General features: G+C 39.8%; 1 protein-coding gene across 1 annotated transcript in view; it reads left to right on the top strand.

The window, feature by feature from the left end:
* The window catches only part of LOC117529259 (WD repeat-containing protein 70), a 94,629-nt gene extending 75,639 nt beyond the window's left edge, over positions 1 to 18,990 (top strand). The window contains 5 exon segments of the mRNA XM_034191992.1: positions 1,398 to 1,498; positions 2,694 to 2,773; positions 6,601 to 6,717; positions 14,646 to 14,808; positions 17,989 to 18,990. Of these exon segments, the coding sequence (XP_034047883.1) occupies positions 1,398 to 1,498; positions 2,694 to 2,773; positions 6,601 to 6,717; positions 14,646 to 14,808; positions 17,989 to 18,076 (549 nt within the window). The 3' untranslated portion in view covers positions 18,077 to 18,990.
* Positions 18,991 to 25,777: the final 6,787 nt, after the last annotated feature.

The following is a 25,777-nucleotide window of genomic DNA, read 5'->3' as shown; positions in this document are numbered from 1 at the left end:
CAAACTATAATCAGAACTGTACAATAACCAAGAACTAAATCAAGGAACAAAAGCAGAAAAGTAACGTGGAACACAAAAGTGACTCGAATGCAAAACCAGGGGATAAACATGATAAACCAAAGAGACAAATGAGGATGAAAATGACAGCAAAACACAGAGACACGGACACAAAGACGATGGAGAGACAGATCAAGGACATAGACAGAGGACAAAGCTGTAAGAAGGACTAAGTATACCCCAGATCTCCCAGGGCAGTATCTGGTTTGAGCACACGAGCCCTTGTCTATCCCATGATATACTGCCACAGAGCTACTGCCCTGATCGTGCACTGTGGATGTGCACTCAGGCATGTGTCCGAGTGTGCATCACTACTCGAGTATGTGTACTAGTCTGTCCTTGCACATGTTTGTGTGATTGAGACTCCTTGCATGGGTATCCTATCGGGGAGCTGAACAGCTGTGCGTTAAGCAGCTTTTCACCGTCAGTCATAGTTGTACCCACCCCCATCCTCCACGCCTGTCCTTATGCGCACCCCCCCCACCCACTGCAACACACACACACACACAGATCGCATTCTCTGATCCAGATACACAGTCTCACTCTTATTACAAATTTCTGCAGCCTTATATTCATTACAGTACAAGACGTGTGTTAATACACTTTGATTTTCACAGACACTTCCAGTGCAGTATGTGGAGGACCCACTTTGATAGGCAGAGATCAGACAAAGATTGAAGTCCCCTGTTAGAATTAAAAAAAAAAATTAAAGCACATTTGCAGTAATAGTATGGAATAATGCATTAAAGGTAAATCTTCTGTTTTTTGTTTTTTTTTAATGACCAGAAACAGAAGTCTCCACTTGGTAGGATAGAATAATAGATTGCTGTTGGTAGTAAAAACGTGTACATGTGATCACAGAGTGTGTGAACAATCTGTCACACCTCAAACACGTATAGTGTACAGCCCTTACATGACAAAATGAACAGAGGGTCTTCATCACTACAGAACAACTGCATCTGTGTCTCTCTCTCTCTCTCTCACACACACACACCTCTGGATAAATGTGGTCACATTTGCCTATTGGCACAGCGCCATCTGTCACACACAGACTGAAGGATCCAGCCCTCATCCTAACAACCAAATATAGTCAACCAGCACAGCAGAGCACACGGGGACGGATCCCCACTGTACCACAACCAACCTGCCTCACTCACAGGCTTGGAATACTTGTAAAATGTGACTTTTGTCAGCTGAGAACCACAAATCTGACCCACAGGAGTGTTGTTCCCAGCCACAGTGCTGTGCGCCGTTATCTTCCCTTCCTCACATGTAAATCAGCTACAAAGAGAGATTTAACTGTGTTTTGTGCCTTTTGTGTTTGTGTGTGTGTTTTACAGAGCGTGGTCCGCTGCCTGTGGCACCCCAAGCTCAATCAGATAATGGTGGGAACTGGAAATGGACTAGTCAAAGTCTACTATGACCCAGTTAAAAGCCACAGGTATATTTACACCAGACATTAACGTGCATGTTGATGAATGGATGTCTTAAAAAATAGCCCAAAAGAACGAGTTATAACCAGTGGTGCACATAACTGGTACTCATCATGCTTGTGTGTGCTAAAAATCATTAATGTACAGCAGACAGCACACAGAGAGGAAACACTTTTCCTACAATCTGTCATTGCTTTTCTCCTATGAAGTCCTTGTGTTTTCGGCTGTGCATGATTTATTTTTAGCATGCACAAGCACCATGAGTACCAGTTATGTGCATGCCTGGTTATAATGCAGTTTAAGCCTGTATAAAGGTTTGGTTAGCTTGGTGCTGAATTGTGTGTCAAATGAAAGATGATATCGGGCAAAATTATTTCACAACTGTCATCACAAATGGTAAACAGAAAAACAGAAAGTGAAAGCCAGATGAGAAATACGCGAGGGCACAGCTGAGCCATCTATTGCTGCAATAAATGTTAGTAATGTTACTAATGCCTCTTTCCACAGGTAAGTCTGTTAGCAGATTCTTAGTCAGATAATCACTTTCCTAATGATTACAATGTCTCACAAATTGCATCAGAAACGCAATCACTATTGTAGTGATTATTACATTGTTATAACTCGCCCAAACAAAAATGTGTAGGTTATATTGGAGCCACCGTGTCTCTCCAGGAATCTTGTAACCGCACCTCCTCTTAAACTACGCGCAATGGTTGCACACAGTATGAAGATGTGCAAGATAGAAAATAGTTCTAATCCAACATCTTATTTGAACATCATATGATACAACATAATTCCTTCTCAACTGTTTGGTAGATTTAAGTGAAACCATATGGTTGTACCACACCATCTGAAAATGTGCATGAAGGAAAATAATTTTACTCCATATTGGCAAAGGAATATAATTAGACTTTTGCTATTTAAAAAAAATATGTACTATAGTGATTTTTGCTAAGAATCTGCGGTCACATTAGTTATGTTACATTTATTACAACAGTGGATGACATAGCTGTGCATTTGCACCCGTTATTGTAATAATTGCTACAATAGTGCCACATATTTATAGAGTGATGGGAATTGTACAGGTCTTCTGGTCCCCGAGGCCAGGATTAAGAGATCTCTGGTCTTAAAAAGAGGAAAATAATGCCGTCCTTTCTCCATCATATGACACCTTTGAATAGCAGCATTCTGGCTCTTTTTCAGGGGCGCTAAGCTGTGTGTAGTGAAGAACAAGCGGAAAGAGAAGCATGCGGAGTTGCTAACACAAGATTACATCATCACGCGTAAGTAAGCCGTTAGACACACATAATCACACCTGCCGTGTGTTAAACCGAGTCCCAGCAACCTCCTGTCTGTCAGTTTATCTGTTATGGAATTTAATGTGCAGCAGTGCAGTAAGTGTGACCGTTTGCAATGACTCGCCAGCAGGTGTGTTAATTGTGAGCATGGATTTTAAAAATAATTGCAGTGTCAACAGAAAGTTTTCAGACCAGCTGTGAGCTATGGTGACCTAGGGGAGGTGATGGTCTAGTGGTTAAGCTTTGGGTTTGAGACCAGAGAATCCTCGGTTCAAATCCCCGCCTGACTGGAAAATCACTAAGAGCCCTTGGGCAAGGTCCTTAATCCCCTAGTTGCTCCCGGTGTGCAGTGGGCGCCTTGCATGGCAGCAGCCTGACATTGGTGTGAATGTGAGGCATTGATGTGTAATGCGCTTTGAGCGTCTGATGCAGATGGAAAAGTGCGATATAAATGCAGACCATTTACCATCTATAACCTCTGATCTGCTGTCTGTGTTAGAAATCCTCATATTTTGCTAACTGGATCAGTGTGTTATTGCTTCTTCCTTTCTGTTAATTTTTTGTTGTTGTTGTTGTAGCAGCTGCCCTTTCTTTTTCAGGAAAAATCCTATTAGGTTATACACAGCTTTTATTATTCTTAATATTTTTGTTGTTTGTATTATTAGTGGTAACTATGTATGTTTTAGCAAGATATTGTAAGACACTAAATATGAATATTAATCACATTTGGCCGGTACATTGGGGCTGTGGATGAGAAGAAGTGGTTTGAGTTTGTTTAGGATCAATCAATGATCAAGATCAAATCTATTTAGGACAATTGGCCATTTTATGGTACGTTTGGCGTTGCTGTTCTCTCTGAGCACTTACGATGTGGTTATTATTTTCCATTCATCCATCCATCCATCCATCCAGTTTCTATACCCACTTACTCCAACTAAGAGTCATGCGGGGGGGGGGCTTGGAGCCTATCCCAGCAGTCAGTCATAGGGCGTGAGGTTGGGTACACCCTGGGCAGGACGCCAGTCTCTCGTAAGGCCACAGACTGGTTTTATTATTATTGTTATTGAATAAATAAAAATTAGACTACAACTGTAAAAGCTCTGCCTGGATATCATTTTGCTTTATCCCTACTTTCCAAGAAAGTTGATCTTTGGCTGATTGTACAAGGCATAAAATTTCACTCATCTTCAATTCCTCTATAAACAAATACTGAAGTAATCTAGATCGTCTATTTCTTTTTTGGATGGGTTGTTTTTTGCTCCAAGCCATCCAGTAGTTTATTCCATTAAGAGACATCAAACAGCAAATTATATTTTGCACATCTGCAAGTGCAGAGTACAGCGGATGTCAAATATGTTCCAGAGGTAAAACTGCTTACAAAAGGAACACATGAAATTATGTGCAGGCACATGTGGAAGTATCTGTGACACAGATACTTTCACGTGTGCCTACTCGTGTTTTTAAGGCCAAAAAGAAGCTGAAGGGGGAAAAGGCAGGCGTGTATTTATGTGTTTTCAATGTTGAATCAGTGTTGAGCTGCTCTCTGGTTCTATGAAAACACACAGATGTAAACTTCATGTTGACACCAGTCTACTGCCATGAGTAAAACCCCAAACTCTCGTGTAAGGACAAAGCATGTGAGGCTCATCTCAATCACATTGAAATACATATAAAAGTTAACCCACATGCACAAACATAGAGGAACTAAAACTACAGCAGCTTATCTCCTTTTGCCAGAGAGTATGACACGAGGAACATGTTCATAATGCAATCCAAACCTCATTTATATGCTCGCTGTTTTTCATTGTCACTCATCTGGTTGCAGTCGTCTTCTCTAGATTGTTATCTCGTGCTAAAAAACTTTCAGACATACTCAGTCTCAGACCAGCAACTGTGAGAGAAGGGGCCCTATCTTGACAGTTTAAAATACATAGTCTATAATGTGTGACAAAAATATTTTGGGGGCATGTCATAGTCTTTTCTGCTATTAAAGTACAGCAGAAACAAAAACCAGGGTGCTGGAATAAGTCACCAAATTAGCCATGGGTATGTTGTGGTCACAACATAAAGCAGAGCGTCACCTGTCTTCACATATAAGACACCTGTACGCTCGGTGCACAAGGCACACACATCATCAAACAGAAGAGATAAAGCTGTGTATGAAGATTGTTCACTGACCATAGTACATACAAGTAATATGCAGTGGTTTCAGCTGCCCTTTGAGGTGGGTCTCGTGCAAATTCAGAGTCTCAGCAACCTGCAGTACTTTTAAAGGTAAGTTAAAAACTGTTGATGCTGACTCTTAACTGGAAATGCACTGTGGTGCATTCTGTCTGTAATACATGGGTTATTTTGCATCTTGATGTATCAGCTGTCCACATTTTCATTTTCATTTTAAACTATGTTTAAACTCTGGATCCCCTGTGAAAACTGAGTCCAGCTGATTTCCACAGTCAGTCTCAGCTACAGTTTAGTTTTTTCCTTTGCCCCTGTGAGTGTTTGTGCTTTATGAGCACACCACGTGAGGTAGTCTGACCATCACTCTCTAGACCAGTTTTTGTTTTTTGTTTTTTGCTGGTTTATGGGACAAATTAGTTAATACCAGTGCACCAGCATGAAAACCACGGCTCCGTTGGGTGTAATCTAGCAAGAAATCTCGTGTTGCTCTGTACCTCGCTTTGCCCTAGTAGGAAGAATGGTCCCAAATTGTCAGCGGCTTTCACAGTATCATTAGCTGGTGCAGCGCGGTCCATATGAGTGGATCAGCCTCTGCAGGGCATCATGCCACGTGTCACCAGCGTGGCCTCCAGTCACGCAGGATCACGTTGGAGACACTTTGTGCTGGCGTGATCTTCTGCTGGTGCACATGTCAAGAAGTGCAAACACGCCTCACAAAGTGGTCTCGTTCCCACCCCCCCACTCATCCCGTCATATCATCGGCACACGAGGCCATCATCTCTTTTGCGCGTGCATCACTCTCCTCACCCCCACGCTGAAGTCATGAACCTTCAAGAGCAGAACAGCTGCCAAGACTTTCCCCCAATCGGCTGCAAGACCCAATTCACACACGACTTATTGTTTGGCCAACTGCCTCCATATGCATCATGTGATTTCATTGCCATGCCAACAGGGTGTGAAATAGAGAGGCATGTGGCTGCCACAAGCGGCGAGTGACGCACTTGATGACTTGATGCCCTGGCACTGGAAAATTGAAGGCGTCAGGAAGCAAGTGATGGCCCATTGGGAAAAGCGAGGGAATCTGTTAGCAGTACCTTTTTGCTTAATGTAGCGTGGAGGAAGAAGAATTAGCAGTGAACAGCGGCACGGCTCCTGAATGGAAAATCGCTTCATCTGAACCCTTTCCTAAAGTGTCTCTTTGTAAGCCGTGAAGATAAGAGCAGGGCATACACTCACTTTACACGAGCACAGAAAGTCACTCTTATTCACACACATTCGAGGGCACTCATTCACGTTTACTTGTGGACACATTCACTCATGCACTCATGTGTCTTTAAGTGCTGCCGGCTTTTATTGTCATCATGTTCACCAAAGTGTGAAGAGCAACAGAGCGATTGTCTGAGACTAAACACTGCGATATAATGAATATGGCGATGTGCACGACAGCAGAAAGATGCTGGCGCAGGGGAACAGGTGCACGTGTATTTGTTTATAAAATACTCCGTGAGGTGTCGTGCACAGATCCTGAAAGACGCCGGCGACTGTGGCGAGTTGTTGAAAGGTCATCTGTTATTGTGTGAAGTTACTGTTTGAAGTACCTGCAAGTCATCACTGTCTGTTCTTTGTGTGTCCAGCTCACGCCCTGCCCATGTTCAGAGAGGCTCGTCAGCGTAGTACACGCAAGCAGCTGGAAAAGGACCGGCTCGACCCCAAGAAGTCCCACAAGCCTGAACCTCCTGTTTCCGGACCAGGTGATGTACATCAAACAACGTGATAAGAGTTTGGGAATATATACAGTATATAATAACATAGTCATATACAATATCATCTGATACTTAGGTTGGTTTTGTCTTGACTGAGTTCATACAGACAGGAGTTGTCAAGAATATTTGACAAAAATATTACACAGGTGTGGTCTAGAAAAATTGCTTGTGCAGATTTCAAAGCAAAGATGTAAAGTTGTGGTGTCAGACTGGGGTTGAAATGAGAACACGCATGGTTTAAGAAACAATCACTGTTGTGCAAAAGTAGATTTATGTGGGAAAATGTGGTGGGTAAACAAAAAGTCAAATTTTCAATTTCCAAACATTCATAGTAAAAAAAAGTTTTTTTAATAAAGATATATTTTTTACTTTTACATGTACTGCAGGACCAACAGACTGAAAAACTGCCTTGTCCCTCTGGCCATCAGACTGTACAACTCGGAGGGAGGAGGAGTAACAGGAAGACAATTTTCAATATCACTTTATTCAATTTATATTGCGCCAACGAGGCGCCTTACATAAAAACAGCTCAAGAACAATATAAAATAATAAAAAAACAATGTAAAATAAAATTAAAACATCAAAAAAACACAATTAAAAGTTCACAATAAAAAGTAAAAGAACTTAAAAGAATGAAAAAAGGATGCAAGCCATAAGACTGGGTAAAAGGATGTGTCTTAAGTCTTTTCTTAAAAATCTCCACAGAATCCCAAAGTCTCACCGAGACCAGGAGAGCATTCCACAGAAGTCGGGAATGAGAGGAACAGTAGTAGCCAGCAAACCAGTATTGATCCATATATCTGGTAGTTATATTTATGTATTTATATTTGCAAACTGTTTTTCTTTTTACTTCCACTTTTGATATTCTGTGTGCTTCTTACCTTGTGTGCTGCTATAGAGTGCTGCTGGAACCTCAATTTCCCTGAGGGAGTCTTCCCTAGGGATCAGCAAAGTTCTATCTAATCTAATCTGCTAGTACTTGACAACACAAAGACAGTTGTCGATGAGGACGAAATAAATTTTATAAACTCGAGAAATACCAGACAAAGTACATACCGTATATGTGAATGAGAAGGAGCAAACGGGTGGGGGGGGGGGGGGCACAGTGTGACGCGTGAGGTGGAGAAGACAGATGAGTTTAAATACGAGAGTCGGCTGAAAAGGTCTACCCCACGCGATTATTTCAATAGCAAACAAGATGCTCACTTGAATCGCATATCTGCTTAAAGCTCGGAATGTTCTCCATCAGGCAGTGTCATTACTTTTCCATGTAGTCACCTTCCCTTTCCTCACACTTGGGCCAACGCTGGATAAGTTTTTGCATCCCTTCAGTGAAGAAATCTGGTGTCTTCTCTCGGCACCAAGGACGCACAGCTCCTGGCACCTTTGTATCATTAGTGTGACAGTGTCCCTTTAGATAATCGGAGGGTGTGAGATCTGAACTGTATGGTGGGTGTGGTAAGATTTGAGCCACTGCAATGCATCCTGTATTTGTCGACTTGCCTTTGCACAAACATCGTCAGGCTTCTTTTCCAGCAAATTCACAAGACTGTAGTGATGTTATGTTAATGGGTTTAGAGGTGAAGGGTCTGAGTAAAGAACACAGGCAGAGCTGAAGATGGTGAGATTTTCCTTGAGAGTGAAAAGGATGGACAGAATCAGGAATGGGCATGTCCACGGGACAGTGCAGTTGGGATGGTGATGAGTGTCAGAGAGGCGAGATTGAGATGATTTGGATGTGGGCAGAGGAACACAGAAGGATGCTGAGGATACGGAGGTTCATAGATGTCCCGAGGTGGTTGGTGTGACAGAACATATGGAGCGAGCCAAAAGAAGATCTTTTCTTGACATTCTGATAAAGGAACTTAAACTCAAATATGTGAGTGTTTGATACCTTTGCACAGGACGATATTCTAAAAGTATTGTGTGTGTGACTTGAGAGTGGAAAAATTTTAATGGATTAGTATCTTAACTGGTTGGATTGTTGGTTCTGCTCGACACAGATGTAAAAGTGCGTTGTTGATGTGTTCGTTGTTACACAACAGAGCTGAAGTCGAGCGCTTTAACAGCTCTGCTCCCAGGTGCCCTACCAAAACAAAAAAAACAAAAACCTCACAGTAGACTTGTTGCCTCATATTTTTGAACCGCCGGGATTTAAGGATGCATTGTGATGTTTCTCTGGAGTGCATCCACCGTCTGTTTATTTTTTATCCTCGAGCACACACACACACACACACACACCTACAGGACATCTGATGACGGATACGACGTCACCCATCCAAAACTCTTAGGTGCCAGATAATATTCGCTTCTTTGCTCTTTTCCAGCTGTCTTATTGTTGCCTTGGTGCTTTGTGCTTTTCTTTTCGCTGATTTCTTCAGGGCCACATAGCTTACAAGTTTGGGCGTTTTCACCGAACTGTGTAAAAAAAAATAAAAAAATAAAAAAATAAACAATCCTCAGTTGGGAAAATATATCTCGACTTAAATATGAAATGTAGAAATATTGGCAATGAAAAGTTTTGATGTGAAGGTCCAGTGCAACGAGGGAGGCCACACAAATATACGGAGTTATTTAAAGATTTTTTTTTTTTTTTTCAGTATATCTGTTTATTTGTGTTTACTTTGCTGTTATAGATTGTCACTCCTTTGTATATACATGTGAAACAATGCGGAGATACAGAGCTTACAAGAAAGACACAAACATAAAAATGTTTGACTTTTTGATAGCAGGCCTTTGGTTTTACGCGACAGGCTGTCTTTATGTTGTTTACCTTCTTTGTGAGGTGGCGTTGCATGAGGGTAAGGTAAACTTTGGCGGTTGTCTGGATTCCTACAAGCAGAAGCAAAAAAAGTTAAAACATCAAATAAACCAGTAACACCAAAGTGGCACAACAGTAAAAACAAGAGAAATCAGAGATTTCTGATGTCCGCCAATCCGGATCCGGATCACCTCCAAAATTCAGTGGAGTCTTCTAGGCCATAATATCTATCTGTGGTGCAAATTTGGTGTGAATGGGTGAAGTTGTTTTGACATAATCCTTCAAAGCCTATATAAAGTGAAATCTTGATCCAGGATCCGGATCCAGATCACCTCCTAAATTTAATGGAGTCTTTCATGGCCTAATATGCATCTGTGGTGAAAATTTCATCAAATTCTGTGCAGTAGTTTTGAAGTAATCTTGCTAACAGTAATCCTTCAAAGCCTATATAAAGTGAAACTTGATCTAGAATCCGGATCCAGATTACGTTCAAAATTTAATGGAGGCTTTCATGTCCTAATATCTATCTGTGGTGAAAATGTTGTCAAAATCTGTGCAGTAGTTTTGACGTAATCCTGCTAACAGGCAGACAAACAAACAAATAAATAAACAAACGCCAATGATTTTATTACATCCTTGGCGGACATAATAAAATGCTTTTATATTCTAGCTCATATGTTTGTTTTTTTTATATTATATAAATATCTGTTAGATTCTTTTTTTCCTGCATTTTAATAATTTAAACAAAAAAAACAAACAAACATATATATGCTTTTATGATACAATGTGCATATCTGGGTTGAAACCCCACTCATGCTATCTGTCTGTGCGTTGTCCAAGTCCACCTTACTGTAATTGGTTACTGGCTGTGACTGGCGAAGTAATCTGCGTCGGAATGGTGTCTCATCCAGGGCAAGTCGACTCTCATTTGCTTCACATTTTGGAAACTGGAGATATAAGCACCAACACCAGCAGTCCCCAGGGCCTGTATACTCCAAGAGTATGAAGGCTCCAAAGTGTGATGCCACGTATCTATGACAAGATTGGAGCTGGTTTGAGGTTATCTTTTCAAAAGGATCATATGTTTTGAAGACTACCCAGGACGCTAGTACACTTCAGGTGAAGCATGATCCTCTCTACTCTGGGTTTATGCTGGTTTTACTGCAGGGCTACAACACGGGTACGAGGGATCTCACATTGAAGCTTTTTTACTTATATGTCAGGGGTGGCCAAGTTCGATCCTCGAGAGCCACCTTCCTGACACTCTTAGTTGTCTCCCTGCTCCAACACACCTGAATCCAATGAAAGACTCGTTAGCAGACTTTTAATGAGTCTTTCATTGGATTCAGGTGTGTTGGAGCAGGGAGACAACTAAGAGTGTCAGGAAGGTGGCTCTTGAGGACCGAACTTGGCCACCCCTGTTATATGTACAGTAAATTCTCTTTCACGAACACCCCAGCACCACCAAAATGTCCCAAGGGTTGACACATTCGACAGGTCTAGCTACAGTGAGGGAGGAGATAGAATGCAAGACAAGAGCTGTCACCATATACAACCCCTGGCAAAAATTATGGAATCACCGGCCTCGGAGGATGTTCATTCAGTTGTTTAATTTTGTAGAAAAAAAGCAGATCACAGACATGACACAAAACTAAAGTCATTTCAAATGGCAACTTTCTGGCTTTAAGAAACACTATAAGAAATCAGGAAAACAAATTGTGGCAGTCAGTAACAGTTACTTTTTTAGACCAAGCAGAGGAAAAAATATGGAATCACTCAATTCTGAGGAAAAATTATGGAATCATGAAAAACAAAAGAACGCTCCAACACATCACTAGTATTTTGTTGCACCACCTCTGGCTTTTATAACAGCTTGCAGTCTCTGAGGCATGGACTTAATGAGTGACAAACAGTACTCTTCATCAATCTGGCTCCAACTTTCTCTGATTACTGTTGCCAGATCAGCTTTGCAGGTTGGAGCCTTGTCATGGACCATTTTCTTCAACTTCCACCAAAGATTTTCAATTGGATTAAGATCCGGACTACTTATTTTCAGTTTCAGTCAGGTTTTAGAATTCATCATAGTACAGAAACAGCATTAGTGAAGGTTACAAATGATCTTCTTATGGCCTCGGACAGTGGACTCATCTCGGTGCTTGTTCTGTTAGACCTCAGTGCTGCTTTTGATACTGTTGACCATAAAATTTTATTACAGAGATTAGAGCATGCCATAGGTATTAAAGGCACTGCGCTGCGGTGGTTTGAATCATATTTGTCTAATAGATTACAATTTGTTCATGTAAATGGGGAATCTTCTTCACAGACTAAAGTTAATTATGGAGTTCCACAAGGTTCTGTGCTAGGACCAATTTTATTCACTTTATACATGCTTCCCTTAGGCAGTATTATTAGACGGTATTGCTTAAATTTTCATTGTTACGCAGATGATACCCAGCTTTATCTATCCATGAAGCCAGAGGACACACACCAATTAGCTAAACTGCAGGATTGTCTTACAGACATAAAGACATGGATGACCTCTAATTTCCTGCTTTTAAACTCAGATAAAACTGAAGTTATTGTACTTGGCCCCACAAATCTTAGAAACATGGTGTCTAACCAGATCCTTACTCTGGATGGCATTACCCTGACCTCTAGTAATACTGTGAGAAATCTTGGAGTCATTTTTGATCAGGATATGTCATTCAAAGCGCATATTAAACAAATATGTAGGACTGCTTTTTTGCATTTACGCAATATCTCTAAAATTAGAAAGGTCTTGTCTCAGAGTGATGCTGAAAAACTAATTCTTGCATTTATTTCCTCTAGGCTGGACTATTGTAATTCATTATTATCAGGTTGTCCTAAAGGTTCCCTAAAAAGCCTTCAGTTAATTCAAAATGCTGCAGCTAGAGTACTAACGGGGACTAGAAGGAGAGAGCATATCTCACCCATATTGGCCTCTCTTCATTGGCTTCCTGTTAATTCTAGAATAGAATTTAAAATTCTTCTTCTTACTTATAAGGTTTTGAATAATCAGGTCCCATCTTATCTTAGGGACCTCATAGTACCATATCACCCCAATAGAGCGCTTCGCTCTCAGACTGCAGGCTTACTTGTAGTTCCTAGGGTTTGTAAGAGTAGAATGGGAGGCAGAGCCTTCAGCTTTTAGGCTCCTCTCCTGTGGAACCAGCTCCCAATTCAGATCAGGGAGACAGACACCCTCTCTACTTTTAAGATTAGGCTTAAAACTTTCCTTTTTGCTAAAGCTTATAGTTAGGGCTGGATCAGGTGACCCTGAACCATCCCTTAGTTATGCTGCTATAGACGTAGACTGCTGGGGGGTTCCCATGATGCACTGTTTCTTTCTCTTTTTGCTCTGTATGTACCACTCTGCATTTAATCATTAGTGATTGATCTCTGCTCCCCTCCACAGCATGTCTTTTTCCTGGTTCTCTCCCTCAGCCCCAACCAGTCCCAGCAGAAGACTGCCCCTCCCTGAGCCTGGTTCTGCTGGAGGTTTCTTCCTGTTAAAAGGGAGTTTTTCCTTCCCACTGTAGCCAAGTGCTTGCTCACAGGGGGTCGTTTTGACCGTTGGGGTTTTACATAATTATTGTGTGGCCTTGCCTTACAATATAAAGCGCATTGGGGCAACTGTTTGTTGTGATTTGGCGCTATATAAAAAAAAAATTGATTGATTGAATTGATTGATTATTTGCAGGCCATGACATTGACCCTATGTGTCTTTTTGCAAGGAATGTTTTCACAGTTTTTGCTCTATGGCAAGATGCATTACCATCTTGAAAAATGATTTCATCATCCCCAAACATCCTTTCAATTGATGGGATAAGAAAAGTGTCCAAAATATCAACGGAAACTTGTGCATTTATTGATGATGTAATGACAGCCATCTCCCCAGTGCCTTTACCTGACATGCAGCCCCATATCATCAATGACTGTCGAAATTTACATGTTCTCTTCAGGCAGTCATCTTTATAAATCTCATTGGAACGGCACCAAACAAAAGTTCCAGCATCATCACCTTGCCCAATGCAGATTCGAGATTCATCACTGAATATGACTTTCATCCAGTCATCCACAGTCCACGATTGCTTTTCCTTAGCCCATTGTAACCTTGTTTTTTCTGTTTAGGTGTTAATGATGGCTTTCGTTTAGCTTTTCTGTATGTAAATCCCATTTCCTTTAGGCGGTTTCTTACAGTTCAGTCACAGACGTTGACTCCAGTTTCCTCCCATTCGCTCCTCATTTGTTTTGTTGTGCATTTTTGATTTTTGAGACATATTGCATTAAGTTTTCTGTCTTGATGCTTTGATGTCTTCCTTGGTCTACCAGTATGTTTGCCTTTAACAACCTTCCCATGTTGTTTATATTTGGTCCAGACTTTAGACACAGCTGACTGTGAACAACCAACATCTTTTGCAACATTGCATGATGATTTACCCTCTTTTAAGAGTTTGATAATCCTCTCCTTTGTTTCAATTGACATCTCTCATGTTGGAGCCATGATTCATGTCAGTCCACTTGGTGCAACAGCTCTCCAAGGTGTGATCACTCCTTTTTAGATGCAGACTAACGAGCAGATCTGATTTGATTCAGGTGTTAGTTTTGGGGATGAAAATTTACAGGGTGATTCCATAATTTTTTCCTCAGAATTGAGTGAGTCCATATTTTTTTTTCCCTCTGCTTGGTCTAACAAAGTAACCGTTACTGACTGCCACAATTATTTTTCCTGATTTCTTATAGTGTTTCTTAAAGCCAGAAAGTTGCCATTTTAAATGACTTTAGTTTTGTGTCATGTCTGTGATCTGCTTTTTTTCCACAAAATTAAACAACTGAATGAACATCCTCCGAGGCCGGTGATTCCATAATTATTGCCAGGGGTTGTATGTGTACTTCTGTGGTAACGGAATATCAATGATAGCAAAATCTGGCCGTATTGTAGCCACCTATTAAAAATTTGCTCTGATTGTAATTCTGTCACCATAGAATTACTCATATGTATAGATTTGGCCACGATGCCTCGATAAGGCTACAGTCAGTGTTTAGCTAACTACAAACCTGCATAGCATCTATATAACACCAACGGATTCGATTTTTAACGCGTCTCTAAGTCAGTATTGATGTTCACTCACAGGTCGGGGCGGTAGAGTGGCAGCTCACGGTGGCACTTTGTCTTCATTCATTGTGAAGAACATCGCTTTAGATAAAACAGATGACAGCAACCCCCGCGAAGCCATCTTACGTCACGCCAAGGAGGCCTCGGAGAACCCGTACTGGGTCGCACCAGCATACAAAAGGTAAGAAAAGATGCTTTTATCTATCCACTTTTGGCTCAAAATGAACAAATTAACTCTGTGCAGTTTTACCGCCACACATTCAAGCTTCAGAAAGGAGAGTAATGGACTACCTTAGATTGCTATCGGGCTCGACAGCTGTGCAAACCGTAGAAGACAGCTGTGAGTGAAATCTGCATGTGGCGTGGCACACACACACACACACACACACACACACACACATTTTTCAGTTAAACATCAGATACTTGTGATGATACACAGACGGGGAACAAAAGAAAACCTGATGAAATGAACTAAAAAACATAATGAGCACTGATGCTGTCATACAGGTGTAGCGCGCAGTACAGTGAAGCAGCTGACATCCCGTCATACTCTTTAACTTTCCACCTCGGAGTGAGAAAATACCAGCAATTTAAAACATCCAGAGTGTCATCAACACAGTTGTTCACCATTGGGAAATGTTGGACCGATAGCTGCTCTCCTCCACCATCACAAACCACTAAATAAGAGATTAACATCTGGAAAGACGGAATTCCTTCATTCTAAGAAGCTGCCTGACTTTGATCAAACTTGCCTCAGCAGCTACTCTGCAGCTCGGTCTATTTTTTTTTTCCCCAGACCTTGTCTTCAATGTCTTGACCTTGAACGTTCAAAGACTTGGTCAAGAAAATTCAAGACATATGGAATTTTTGCTGTTTTCATGCTGTTTAGGTACCTAAACAATGATACAATACGGAATACTACTTGAAGCTATTTTCATAATACACATGTTTTCGATACAAAAGTACATTTTCTTTTTTTTTCCTTTGAACCTCCATCTGTGTATTTTAATTTTTCTCCCTGTATTTTTGTCTAGGCCTTGAGGGGTTTAACATATTTATCAGTTGGCCAATATGAGCCTTTCATAAACATGTTGGTATCACTGTTATTACCTCCACCAAGGAGGTTATGTTTTCGGTCGCGTTTGTTTGTCTGTCTGTCTGTTTGTCTGTTTGTCAGCAGGATAACTCAAAAAGTTTTGAACGGATTTTGATGAAGTTTTGTGGAGTGGTTAGAAATGACAAGAGGAACAAGTGATTAAATTTTAGTGGTTATCCGGATCACAATCCGGATCCAGGAATTTTTTAAAGGATTCTTCACCATTGCGGGATAGGGGGAATTTTAACATTCTAGTTTCTAACTCCACAAAAACAAGGCAGAAAGGCTTGAAAAAAATTAGGGTGTAACATAGTCAAATGTTCTATCAAACAACAATGTTTGGTGATGATCGGATCCGGATTCCGGATCTGTTGATCCAGAATATGCAAAAATATGGGGAAAATGGAAAATGTGTCACTGTGAGGTGACAAATGAAGCTAGAGATGCACAACTAACACCAAATTGTAGCTGAATCTGTACTGATTCAGTAAGGTGTCATCAGATTTGATGTAGCTTCAAATGTTATGGAGCTAGATCCAGAAGAAAACCGCCATTACCAAAAAATCGTTTTTATACAATAACTTTTGAACTAATAAAAACATAAAAGTGATTCCAAGTTCTAGTGGTATGTTTTCATGGTCAGTGATGTCAAATATAAAGGAAAGAAAAGTGTATGTATCATAGTTTTGGTTGTAACACTGAATTGTTGAATAGATCACTGTGCCAAGGAGGGAATCTCTTTAGGGTCAGTGACCCTATGGCCTTGTTTAGAGAAGTGTTTCATAAATGTTAAAAAAAATTCATATATTTGCAGTTTAGTTGAATAATAAATTGAATTTTGTCTCTTATTTGTTTTTGTCTATAAGCACATGCAATATCAATATCAGTGCTCAGATGACAGTAGCTTCTGGGAAAGGTGCAAGTTGCAATAAACTGTGATACCAAGCGCTAAGGATACATGCTATCCAGTCACAGCAGATAAAACTTTTTTTACTACTGAGCAAACATCATGGTTAGACTTTTTTAGGTTCAATAATTCCACGGCGTGTAGATGTTATGGCGTCAGTGACCCCATGGCCTTGGCGGAGGTTTGCACTCTCTGAGTGCTTCTAGTTTTTGTTGATATGAAAACTTTTATTTTACAGAATGAACAATGCAGAAAACACTTGATAACACTGTCATTCCGTAGTTTGTCCACCAGAGGACACTGACGACGTGATTGACAGTGCTATCAATTATGGCTGGGACCCCCATCACCCTTGGCCACATTAGATACAAGAGACATGCAAAGCAACCAGCTGTCTTTCATTTTCAATCAGAGTGGGTGTTTTACAGCGACAAAGAGGCAAGTGGTCGCTATGCTGCCAACTAAGTGGAGCCAAATTATACAAGAAGATTATTTTATGCAAATGCTGAGCAATGCAACATGGCAGCTACCAACTGGAGTGAAGGCAGCGTAATGTACGTTGGTTGGTTATCTTTTTAGTTCTAATAAAGTTCACATTTAAACTGTAATCAGAATCGAATTTATTGCCAAGTAAGTTCTCACATACAAGGAATTTGATCTGGGGTCAATGATGGACATTTTCTTTTGTTCAGCAATGAAAGAAAAAAAAAAAAACTTCTGTAAGATGTGAAGGAGTCAAATAGACAAATGGCCAAACCTGTGTTCACTGTCAAATAAGTAGAGTGGAATGGGGCTGTGCAAAGGCATGTAGATGTACAGTGCCATTCGGTGCAGGGATGATCAATCTGTAGTTTATGGGAGTATGGGGGGGCAGGGTAAATGTAAACAATCACCCCTCAATTCCGTTTCTTTGTCATAAGAGTTTCATAAAGAAATGAAACTTTGGCCTTGAGGGGGTTGGAAGCCTTGACTGCAGCACTGCAGCTTCCCTCCGAACACGATCGCACCTGTGCCAGTTTGTTGAGCTCTTTGACAGCCCAACTCTCACAGTCTACGTCGTGGCACTGCCGCGCTCACTCAGCCAGTTATCTTAACACTGGTGCAGCTCTTTTTCAGCCACTTTTGTTTTACTGCAAGTGCCATTAAAAGCACCAATAAAAGCTCTAAATCCTCTCTCTAAATCCCTCCAAGCACCAGCCCTGTCAAAGGCAGAGCCAGCATTCGCCTGCTGCAACACACAGCTCTGCAGCCTCGGCGGGATTAATTCATGACTAATGTGTTCATATTGACATTATTGTTTACAGCTGTCAGCTGGGTGTTTTCTTATGTTTATGACTCTTTTATGTAAACCCTTGTAGCACACAACCAGAAACCTTGTTTGCTGAGGATTCAGAAGAGGATGAGGAGGCTGACAAGGAACCAGAGTGGAAGAAACGCAAAATCTGAGCAGTTCACACAAAGGCTGTGGGTCAACAGGATCAATCCCGTCGTGCTCAAATAATCAGTCATTTCTGACAGTCCTGCTTCCTGTGAAGTCTCCTCAGCTTGTGTGTATGTTTGTGTTTGTATGTTAGTCTGCCGTTGTAAACTTTGCATCATTTTGTCTGAATTTACAGTATTTTCTTCACTTTTAAATTTAAGAGTGTTTCACTCTGTTTTGACTATATATTCTTCATCTTCATCATTTCCATTGTCCTCTCCTCCCCACATTTCCAGTTTGCTTAATGCCTCCTAAATCGGCTCCAGATTTTGTGGTCTGGTGCCGTTTATCTTCGAAGAACGCTTCACAAGTTTGTAGAACTAAAATAATCGAGAAGCACAAATGTTACAACCAGTTTTATTTTGGAATGTTTTCTCCACAGCTTTGATGTGTTTTTATGAGCGATGCACACAACGTGTGCAGTCATACGCAGATTTAGATGTTTTCTTCTGACTATTAAAATAATTTGTTTTACCTTCACAAACTCTGCTGAATATCTCGATGCTCTGACTAGTCCTCAAACTCCATGATTTTTTTTTTTTAATGTACTCGATGTACAGCCAGTTGTCACTACTGTTTTTTTTTTGTTTTTTTTTACACATTGCTTCATACATTATAAATTAAAGGTGTGGGGGAGTGTATTTTCTTCATAGTTTAAATTGCAGTAAATTACTGCACATGTTGGATTTTCTTTAAAGGTTGTGTGAAGTTATTTGGAATTTCTTTCCATTTGTTTCAGCATCACATCACTTTATGGTTCATAGCCAGTTTTTTTTTTCTTCTTGCATAATGAACTAAACATTTTGGCTGCCTGTGATCAGTGAATTGTGTCTAACTTACCCGGTGTTTTTGCAAGTCAGTGATAAAATATTTAAGCAACGCACAGTGTTTCCAGACATTTTTCCTCTTTGAACTTTTGTGCATCGTCTGCAAACATTTCTCTTGACGGCTTCACAATGTACAGATTCCACAAAACTCAAGTTTTCCATTCATTATCCACTGTGTTTGCATTTTGTTTGGTATCTGTTTAACAAGCATAACCATAAACTAGCACGAGCTGCTGCCTCTTCTAGTTACGTGCAGCCGCTTGCTTGCAACAAGAAGATTTAAACTCCGGTTCATTCGTCTGTAAGAGTTTGTATATTCCAGCCGGTGTGCACCGCTGCGCTGATTGTATGTCATTTGCACGTTAGATTTGTTTAGCTTGTGATTTACAGCGGGTGCAATCATATAGCGGAATCCCAGATTCCTCCTTAACCAAAACTACAAGCAAGCAGTGGAGTGTGTCTGTGCGCTGGGAGTATTCCTGCAATCGTAAAATGAAAATGAGAAAGCTGTGCTCGGATAAAAATTATGGAGTGGAATAATGATTAATGGATTGTTGGAGCAAATAAAAAGAAGAGGCCAGTGGCTTCACGGGGGAGAATGATGTCAAGCACTTTTTGAGAAGAAAAAATTCTTCAACCAACAGTTTTCATACTTAACCCCAGTGCTATTGAGCCGCATGGATTGTTTTGGTTTTATGTGGTGGCAGTTTGACATATTACGATTCTTTGTTGCAACCGCTATGGTAATAATTACGAGAATAGCAGGTGCAAATGTACAAATTGTCTCAATTATGTCATGCTAGTTGATTGTGTATTATATACTGTATCAGTGGCCTCTGCACATATGACTGATGATTATAATACATTCAATAACACAAAAATCCAGTTACTTCCCCTTGAAGACGTCGCTCCAGACTTATTTTCCGAGCTGCAAATGTTAATATGGTGTGAAGTTTCATTGAAATCCACCAGTAGTAGCCAGTAAACCAGTATTGATCAGTATGTCTGGTATTTATATTGTGTATTTATATTTGCAAAGTTTTTTTTTTTTTAAACTTTCACTTTTGATACTCTTTGTGCTTCTTACCCTGTGTTCTGCTATACAATGCTGCTGGAACTTCTATTTCCCTGAGGAAGTCTTCCCACAGGATCAGTAAACTTGTATCTAATCTAATATAATCAGTGGTTTAGAAGGAGTTGCGTTTATAAGGTTAATATGTGCTGCATGAATTAAACCCAAATGTCCAAGTACCTTCCTTTGGCAATGTTGGACCAGAATCCTTTTCCTTTTATCACATCTTCACATGGTGTGCTATTGTGGGAAGTTTAGCTTAAATCCATATCATACAGTAGGATACATTTATTAAATACAAAATATCAATGATTTCGCCTTGGTGATGTGCTGGAATTATTGTCTTCCATGGACATCTTCATATGGTGTGTTACGCTTGTGTGTAGTGTCATCGACCTCATGGTTTAAGGCGTGTTGTGATTACAAGATTCCAACAGTGGTTGCAACTCTTATCTCAAATATCAGCTGCTGCCACAATACAAACGAAGGTCAAGATGCTTGTGTTACATGAAACAAGTAATCAAGATGTTCTTCAAGCCAACATCTGTCATTTAAAGCACTTTCACAATGAAACTTGTTTTGTGATTTAGATTGGACCATTTTAGGCTCAAAACCAAAAGTCACCTACAACAGTGATCCATATAAAAGGAAATCCCAACGTAAACCACACCGGGTTAGACCTTAGCATACAAACGGGTGAAACTAACTCAAGATCTCATTTAATGGGTACCATTTTCTCATCAGCATGTTGTCTTCTTTGCACAGTGGAAACATTCTTGAGCACTGCGATTTACGGCTCAGTGGCGCTTTCTGGCCAGTTTTTGTTTACTGTACGACCCTGGGCTAGTGTTGAGGAACGCAGCACAGGACGGGAACCCGTGCTGTCGAGGCGACCTCCAGGCAGTCTCTGTAATTTTCCATTAATCCAAATTTTCATCCTTAATTCTACAAGTTGCGTGTTTGAACATATTCCAGGCAAATTAACACCATCTGTCAAACATTAATTACCGTAGACGGCAGAACACCAACAGACACGCTCGTTTCATAGAAACAAGTTTAATTCTGTAAAAAGTTATAAAATGAATATTGTACAAAAATAAAGTTTGTCGAGAGCTTTGGTTCTGTAACACAAAACAAGTGAGACCACATGACAGTTTGTTTTTTTTGTTTTTTTCTCCCACGGAGGTTTTAACAACACAGAGTGAAAACACTGAGGAGTGCTCACTGCCACTCGTCGCCTGAAAATTGTTGGATTAATCGCCGAGGAACAGTTGAGCAAACAGTGGTGAAGATGAGAGGGCTCCTGTTCACAGTTTACACACGTTAATGGTATCGCAGAGTTAGTGAGGCGCGCCAAGGCTGCTGGGAAGTCTTTGAGCTGCACATTCGCATCTGGAAAGGCTTATGCACAAATCAGTCGTTAAAAAGGGTGGAAGATGATCCAATTGATGAGGTATGCTGCGATAAAAGTGAGAGTTTTTGCTCTTGCTGCTGCGTTTGGCCTAAATTCAGCTTGATGCCGTGGATTTGTTCTGTGTGTTTGGGGGGGATTACACACTAAAGCTGGCTGAGTTGATCTGGGTGGGCACAGATACCTTGGTCCCTAATCTGTGCTAACATCAAGATCTACTTGTGGGCTCTCTATTCCTTTTAAAATGATTCACTCCACCCGGCCTTGATGGGTACAGGTATTCTTAAGAGTATCCCATAGATACACATATATATGCACTGTTAGCAGGATTACTCGCCAAATTAATGGACAAAATTGGCCCTGACCTGTAACAGAAACCATTAACTTTGAGGTTGGTTCCATGAGAAGGGGCAGAGTCAACAAATTTTTAAAAAACTTTGAAAGAAAAATTGCAATATTTTGAATCTTTGAGTGAAGAGTAATTAGTGCGCTAATTAGCATTAACTACCAGTAAATTAAGACCTAGCTGTCATTAGTAATCACTTAAGGGTGTTCATGTTAACTAAGTTATTCATTTATACATTAATTAATCATTTATAAAGATAAGAAATGATTAATAAATGACTAAACAAACACTTAAATAGCTGTTAGTTAATGCAATAATAAGCACTGACTAACAGCAAATTGAGACGTATCTACTTATAACCATTTGTTAAAGTTGTGCATGTTAGAGTATTGCTTTATACAATATTTAATGATTTATAAAAAAAAATACCAAACACATTAATAAATGATTACTGAACACATTAGTTAACTGTTAACTGACTGTCATTGAATTATTATATCTGCATTAACTAAGATGAACAGATTAATACATTTTTCTTAAGTGTATTTGTTAACTCCTAATTCAGTGTTAGTTAATGATTATTACAGCATTAACTAATGTTGGTTAATGTTTCTCCATTGTAAAGTGTTACCAAGGGCACTCTGAAGAAATATTTGTCAATTAATTTGAGGCTCCCAACCTTTTTGGTTTATAAATCCATTTATAAAACTTTTTTTAAGCTTTTGTCATTTTTAACATCTATTTCTGGTGTGATATATTATTTTAATGGCTGCACTTCATTTTTCATACATATTACATCAGTGAAAAGTTGCTTTTAAATAATTGCAACACACACCTCAGTCTGTGCTTACATTAAGTTATAAAAAGAACTTTCTATATTAAAAGTATTTTGTAGTTATTTTCTTACATTCCCCTTTGATTATTACAGGACCTCATATGGCATCATGGCCCAACAGTTGGCACAGAATCAATGCAGTCATGATCTGGATCCAAATCCAGAATTCAGTGTTTGCAGTAATTCAAACGGAGAGCAGAATGTGGAACATGCGACTGAGTGTCCACATACGCAATTTGAGTAAAGCTGGAGATACTGCTGGATCCAGATTCTGACTATTTGAATTTGGATGTGGTTTGTACTGGAGCTCTAGATTTGGATTAAAGTTGATTTAACATACATTTGCTTGAAAAACCAATCACTCGATCTTCCTGCAGTAATCCCAAAACATGTTCTCTAAATGTCTGGTTTTGAGATATTGACGAAAGCTGCTACAGATCTCAATTTTGCGTAGACTGCCTTCGCTAAAATGTCTTCGTTGGTGGGGATGTGTGGTTAAGACTCATGTTAGAGGATCGTTTTCAAATCCCCTTTTCAAGGACTAAGACCTGTCCGTCACAGCTGAGACCGATTCACCAGCAGTCTCCCTGAACTTTAAAGCCTACCGGGAGAGTAACTACTGAAAAGCCTTTGCCCAACCTTGGTGCACGGCCAGAGGGGAGTTTCGGGTAACGTGTGCTGACGGCCAGACATTCTAGCAGCTTCTGTATTCAGTGACTCAAAGAATGGATCCTCAAGTCACCTACAGATCTTCAGATGGTTCACTTCTCTCAGCAAAGTCCAGTTAGACTTTATTATTATTATTATTTAACTGCTAGGAAGTGACACAAGAATGATCTTGATATTTTAATAATTAGGGACAAGCAGCTGTGTGCCTTCTTGTTAAATAATAATCCTGTTTACTTGATTAGGAGTCTATGAATCGGGTGCTGCAAGTTGCGAGCAACATCGGAAACATCAGGCCTCATGCAAGAACATTCCCATGAATGTTTTCATAAACTTTTCTTAAATTTACCTTCTTTACTACCATAGGATCGTATGAGCGTCCTATGCCAGATTCAGCAAATGCTCCTGAATTCAGAAAATTGCATAAATGATGTGTGTAAACATGTTGAATACAAACTGTGTGTAAACCCCAAAAGCGTTCCTGAGGATAGTGAATTAGCGTAAATAAAACCCCACAATATAATATGTGGCTAGGCCCCATGCCCATCAGAAGTAGATCACAGCTAAAGAAAAAAAAAAGTAGATTTGTTAAAGGGGAATTTTTCATCCTGGACCTTGTTTTTGCATGTTTTCGAGTTCAACTTAGCTGGGAACAACAACTGATTCAAGCAGTCCAGTATTTAGTTACAATGCTAACACATCATGGGCTACTCAGCTATAAAATCTAATGGTATGCAAAATTTTAAGCGACTCAAAGTAAAACTTTTTGCCACCAAATCAGTGAATATCTCATTACAAGTGTCCGGTAGCACAGAAAGAATCCCTGCTGCTTAAAAGGACTGATTATACAGTTAGCGTCTTAGCTTAGCCTCCTTTGTTTTGGTGCTGGAGCTATGCACTCAGTTATTTAAATTCAACCTTCAATGAAGGGTTTGGTCATGTTGCAAGCAGAAGAACGAGCCCCTCAGCGACAATCGACTTATGATAGTGGCCCCGAAACAAAAGGAGGCTAAGGTAAGACACTAACTGTATACTCATGCATATTAAAAATTTTATTTACATTTAATGAGGTAAACATACACATATGTCTGTCCACAGGGATTCTCTCCATTTTACCAGACACATCTAACGACATTTTCATCAATTTGGTTTCTGTGTTTGGAGCTTACCCAATAACATTACATTGTGTCATTGTTTAGCCTGTAGCATTGTTAGCTAGACCGATTAATTCTTTTTTGTGATGATGGATGATGAACTGAACCCAAAGACATGTAAAAATAAGGCCTGGGTCTAAAAATCAGAGAGTTCCCCTTTTACCAGCATAAAAAGTGGATTTACGGGACCTGTTAAATCCAGCTATTGGGAAGAAACAACGAGCACCGTTAACGGTGTTTCACCCAAGAGGGCTGAACTTGGTCTCTGAAATAGGGAACAAATTTTGTTCATCATAAAAATGGATTAAAACAATATCTCACTACAGCAGAGTGATTTAGGACTGCCACTGGAGGAGGTCAAGGGTGAGTCTTCATCATGGAGATGAGCAAAAGAATACACGTGGTTTTGCGGTGTGAGATGTTCATATTAATCTGTGGTCCAGCAAGAGTCGCCCAGATCAGCTGTTTTGTAACTTTTTCCTCAGTGCAGCACAGATCGAACTATGACCCGCCCCGAGACAATGAGGTCTGTTGTGGTACTAATAAAGGAAGATCTTCTCTGAAATGAATGGTACCCTTTAGAATTCTGTTCCAATTGCAACTGTAGAGTTAAACAAGATAACATCAATATAATTTTGATGAAATTTAATTTATGGAGGATTTTCATACTAAAATGACTTCAAAGTGATTATTATATGGAATGGTTTGGACGTCAGACTCAAGCAATGCCAAAACATTCATGAATTCAAGTCACATTATAAACAGAGGGTCTGGGATCAGTATAGAATGATTGAGACTTAACAATAAAAGCCATTTTACATTCATGGCTCATGACTCTGTATCACAATTGTTGGTTTGTGCATTATATGTTTCTTTCTTTCATATGTTTGGTTCTTTATCATAATTGGTATTGTTGTCTCTTATTATTGTTGGTATGTTTTTTATATGTTTGCTTTCTTACCGTAATTGGTATTGTTGTTTTCTTACCATTGTTGGTATGAGTATCATATGTTTGTTTTCTTTGCCGTAACCGGTATCGTTGATTTCTTATCATCGTTGGTATGTGCTTGTCGCTTGTTTATTATATTGGTATTGTTTTCTTGCTGCTGTTGGTATCTATTGTGGGAATTTACAAGTATTTAAATGTATTATTTTCTTAATTTTCTATCTAATTGACGGGAAGCAGCTATGCACTTTATGTTAAATTTGAATAAAGGGGTGGAATTAAACAAGTTTTCTTCCTCCCACTCCTTTTTGAGCAGATTCAATGTCCTAAGTTAATAGTAAATTCAGTTTTTTGTTTTTTATGTTATTGTTAAATTGTTTTCTGTTTTTTTTTTTTTTCTGTTTTCTGTA

Source organism: Thalassophryne amazonica, chromosome 17 (assembly GCF_902500255.1).
Source record: "Thalassophryne amazonica chromosome 17, fThaAma1.1, whole genome shotgun sequence".
NCBI lineage: Eukaryota > Metazoa > Chordata > Actinopteri > Batrachoidiformes > Batrachoididae > Thalassophryne > Thalassophryne amazonica.
The sequence above is the reverse complement of the archived record's forward strand: the minus strand, read 5'-3'. Positions and strand labels throughout refer to the sequence as shown.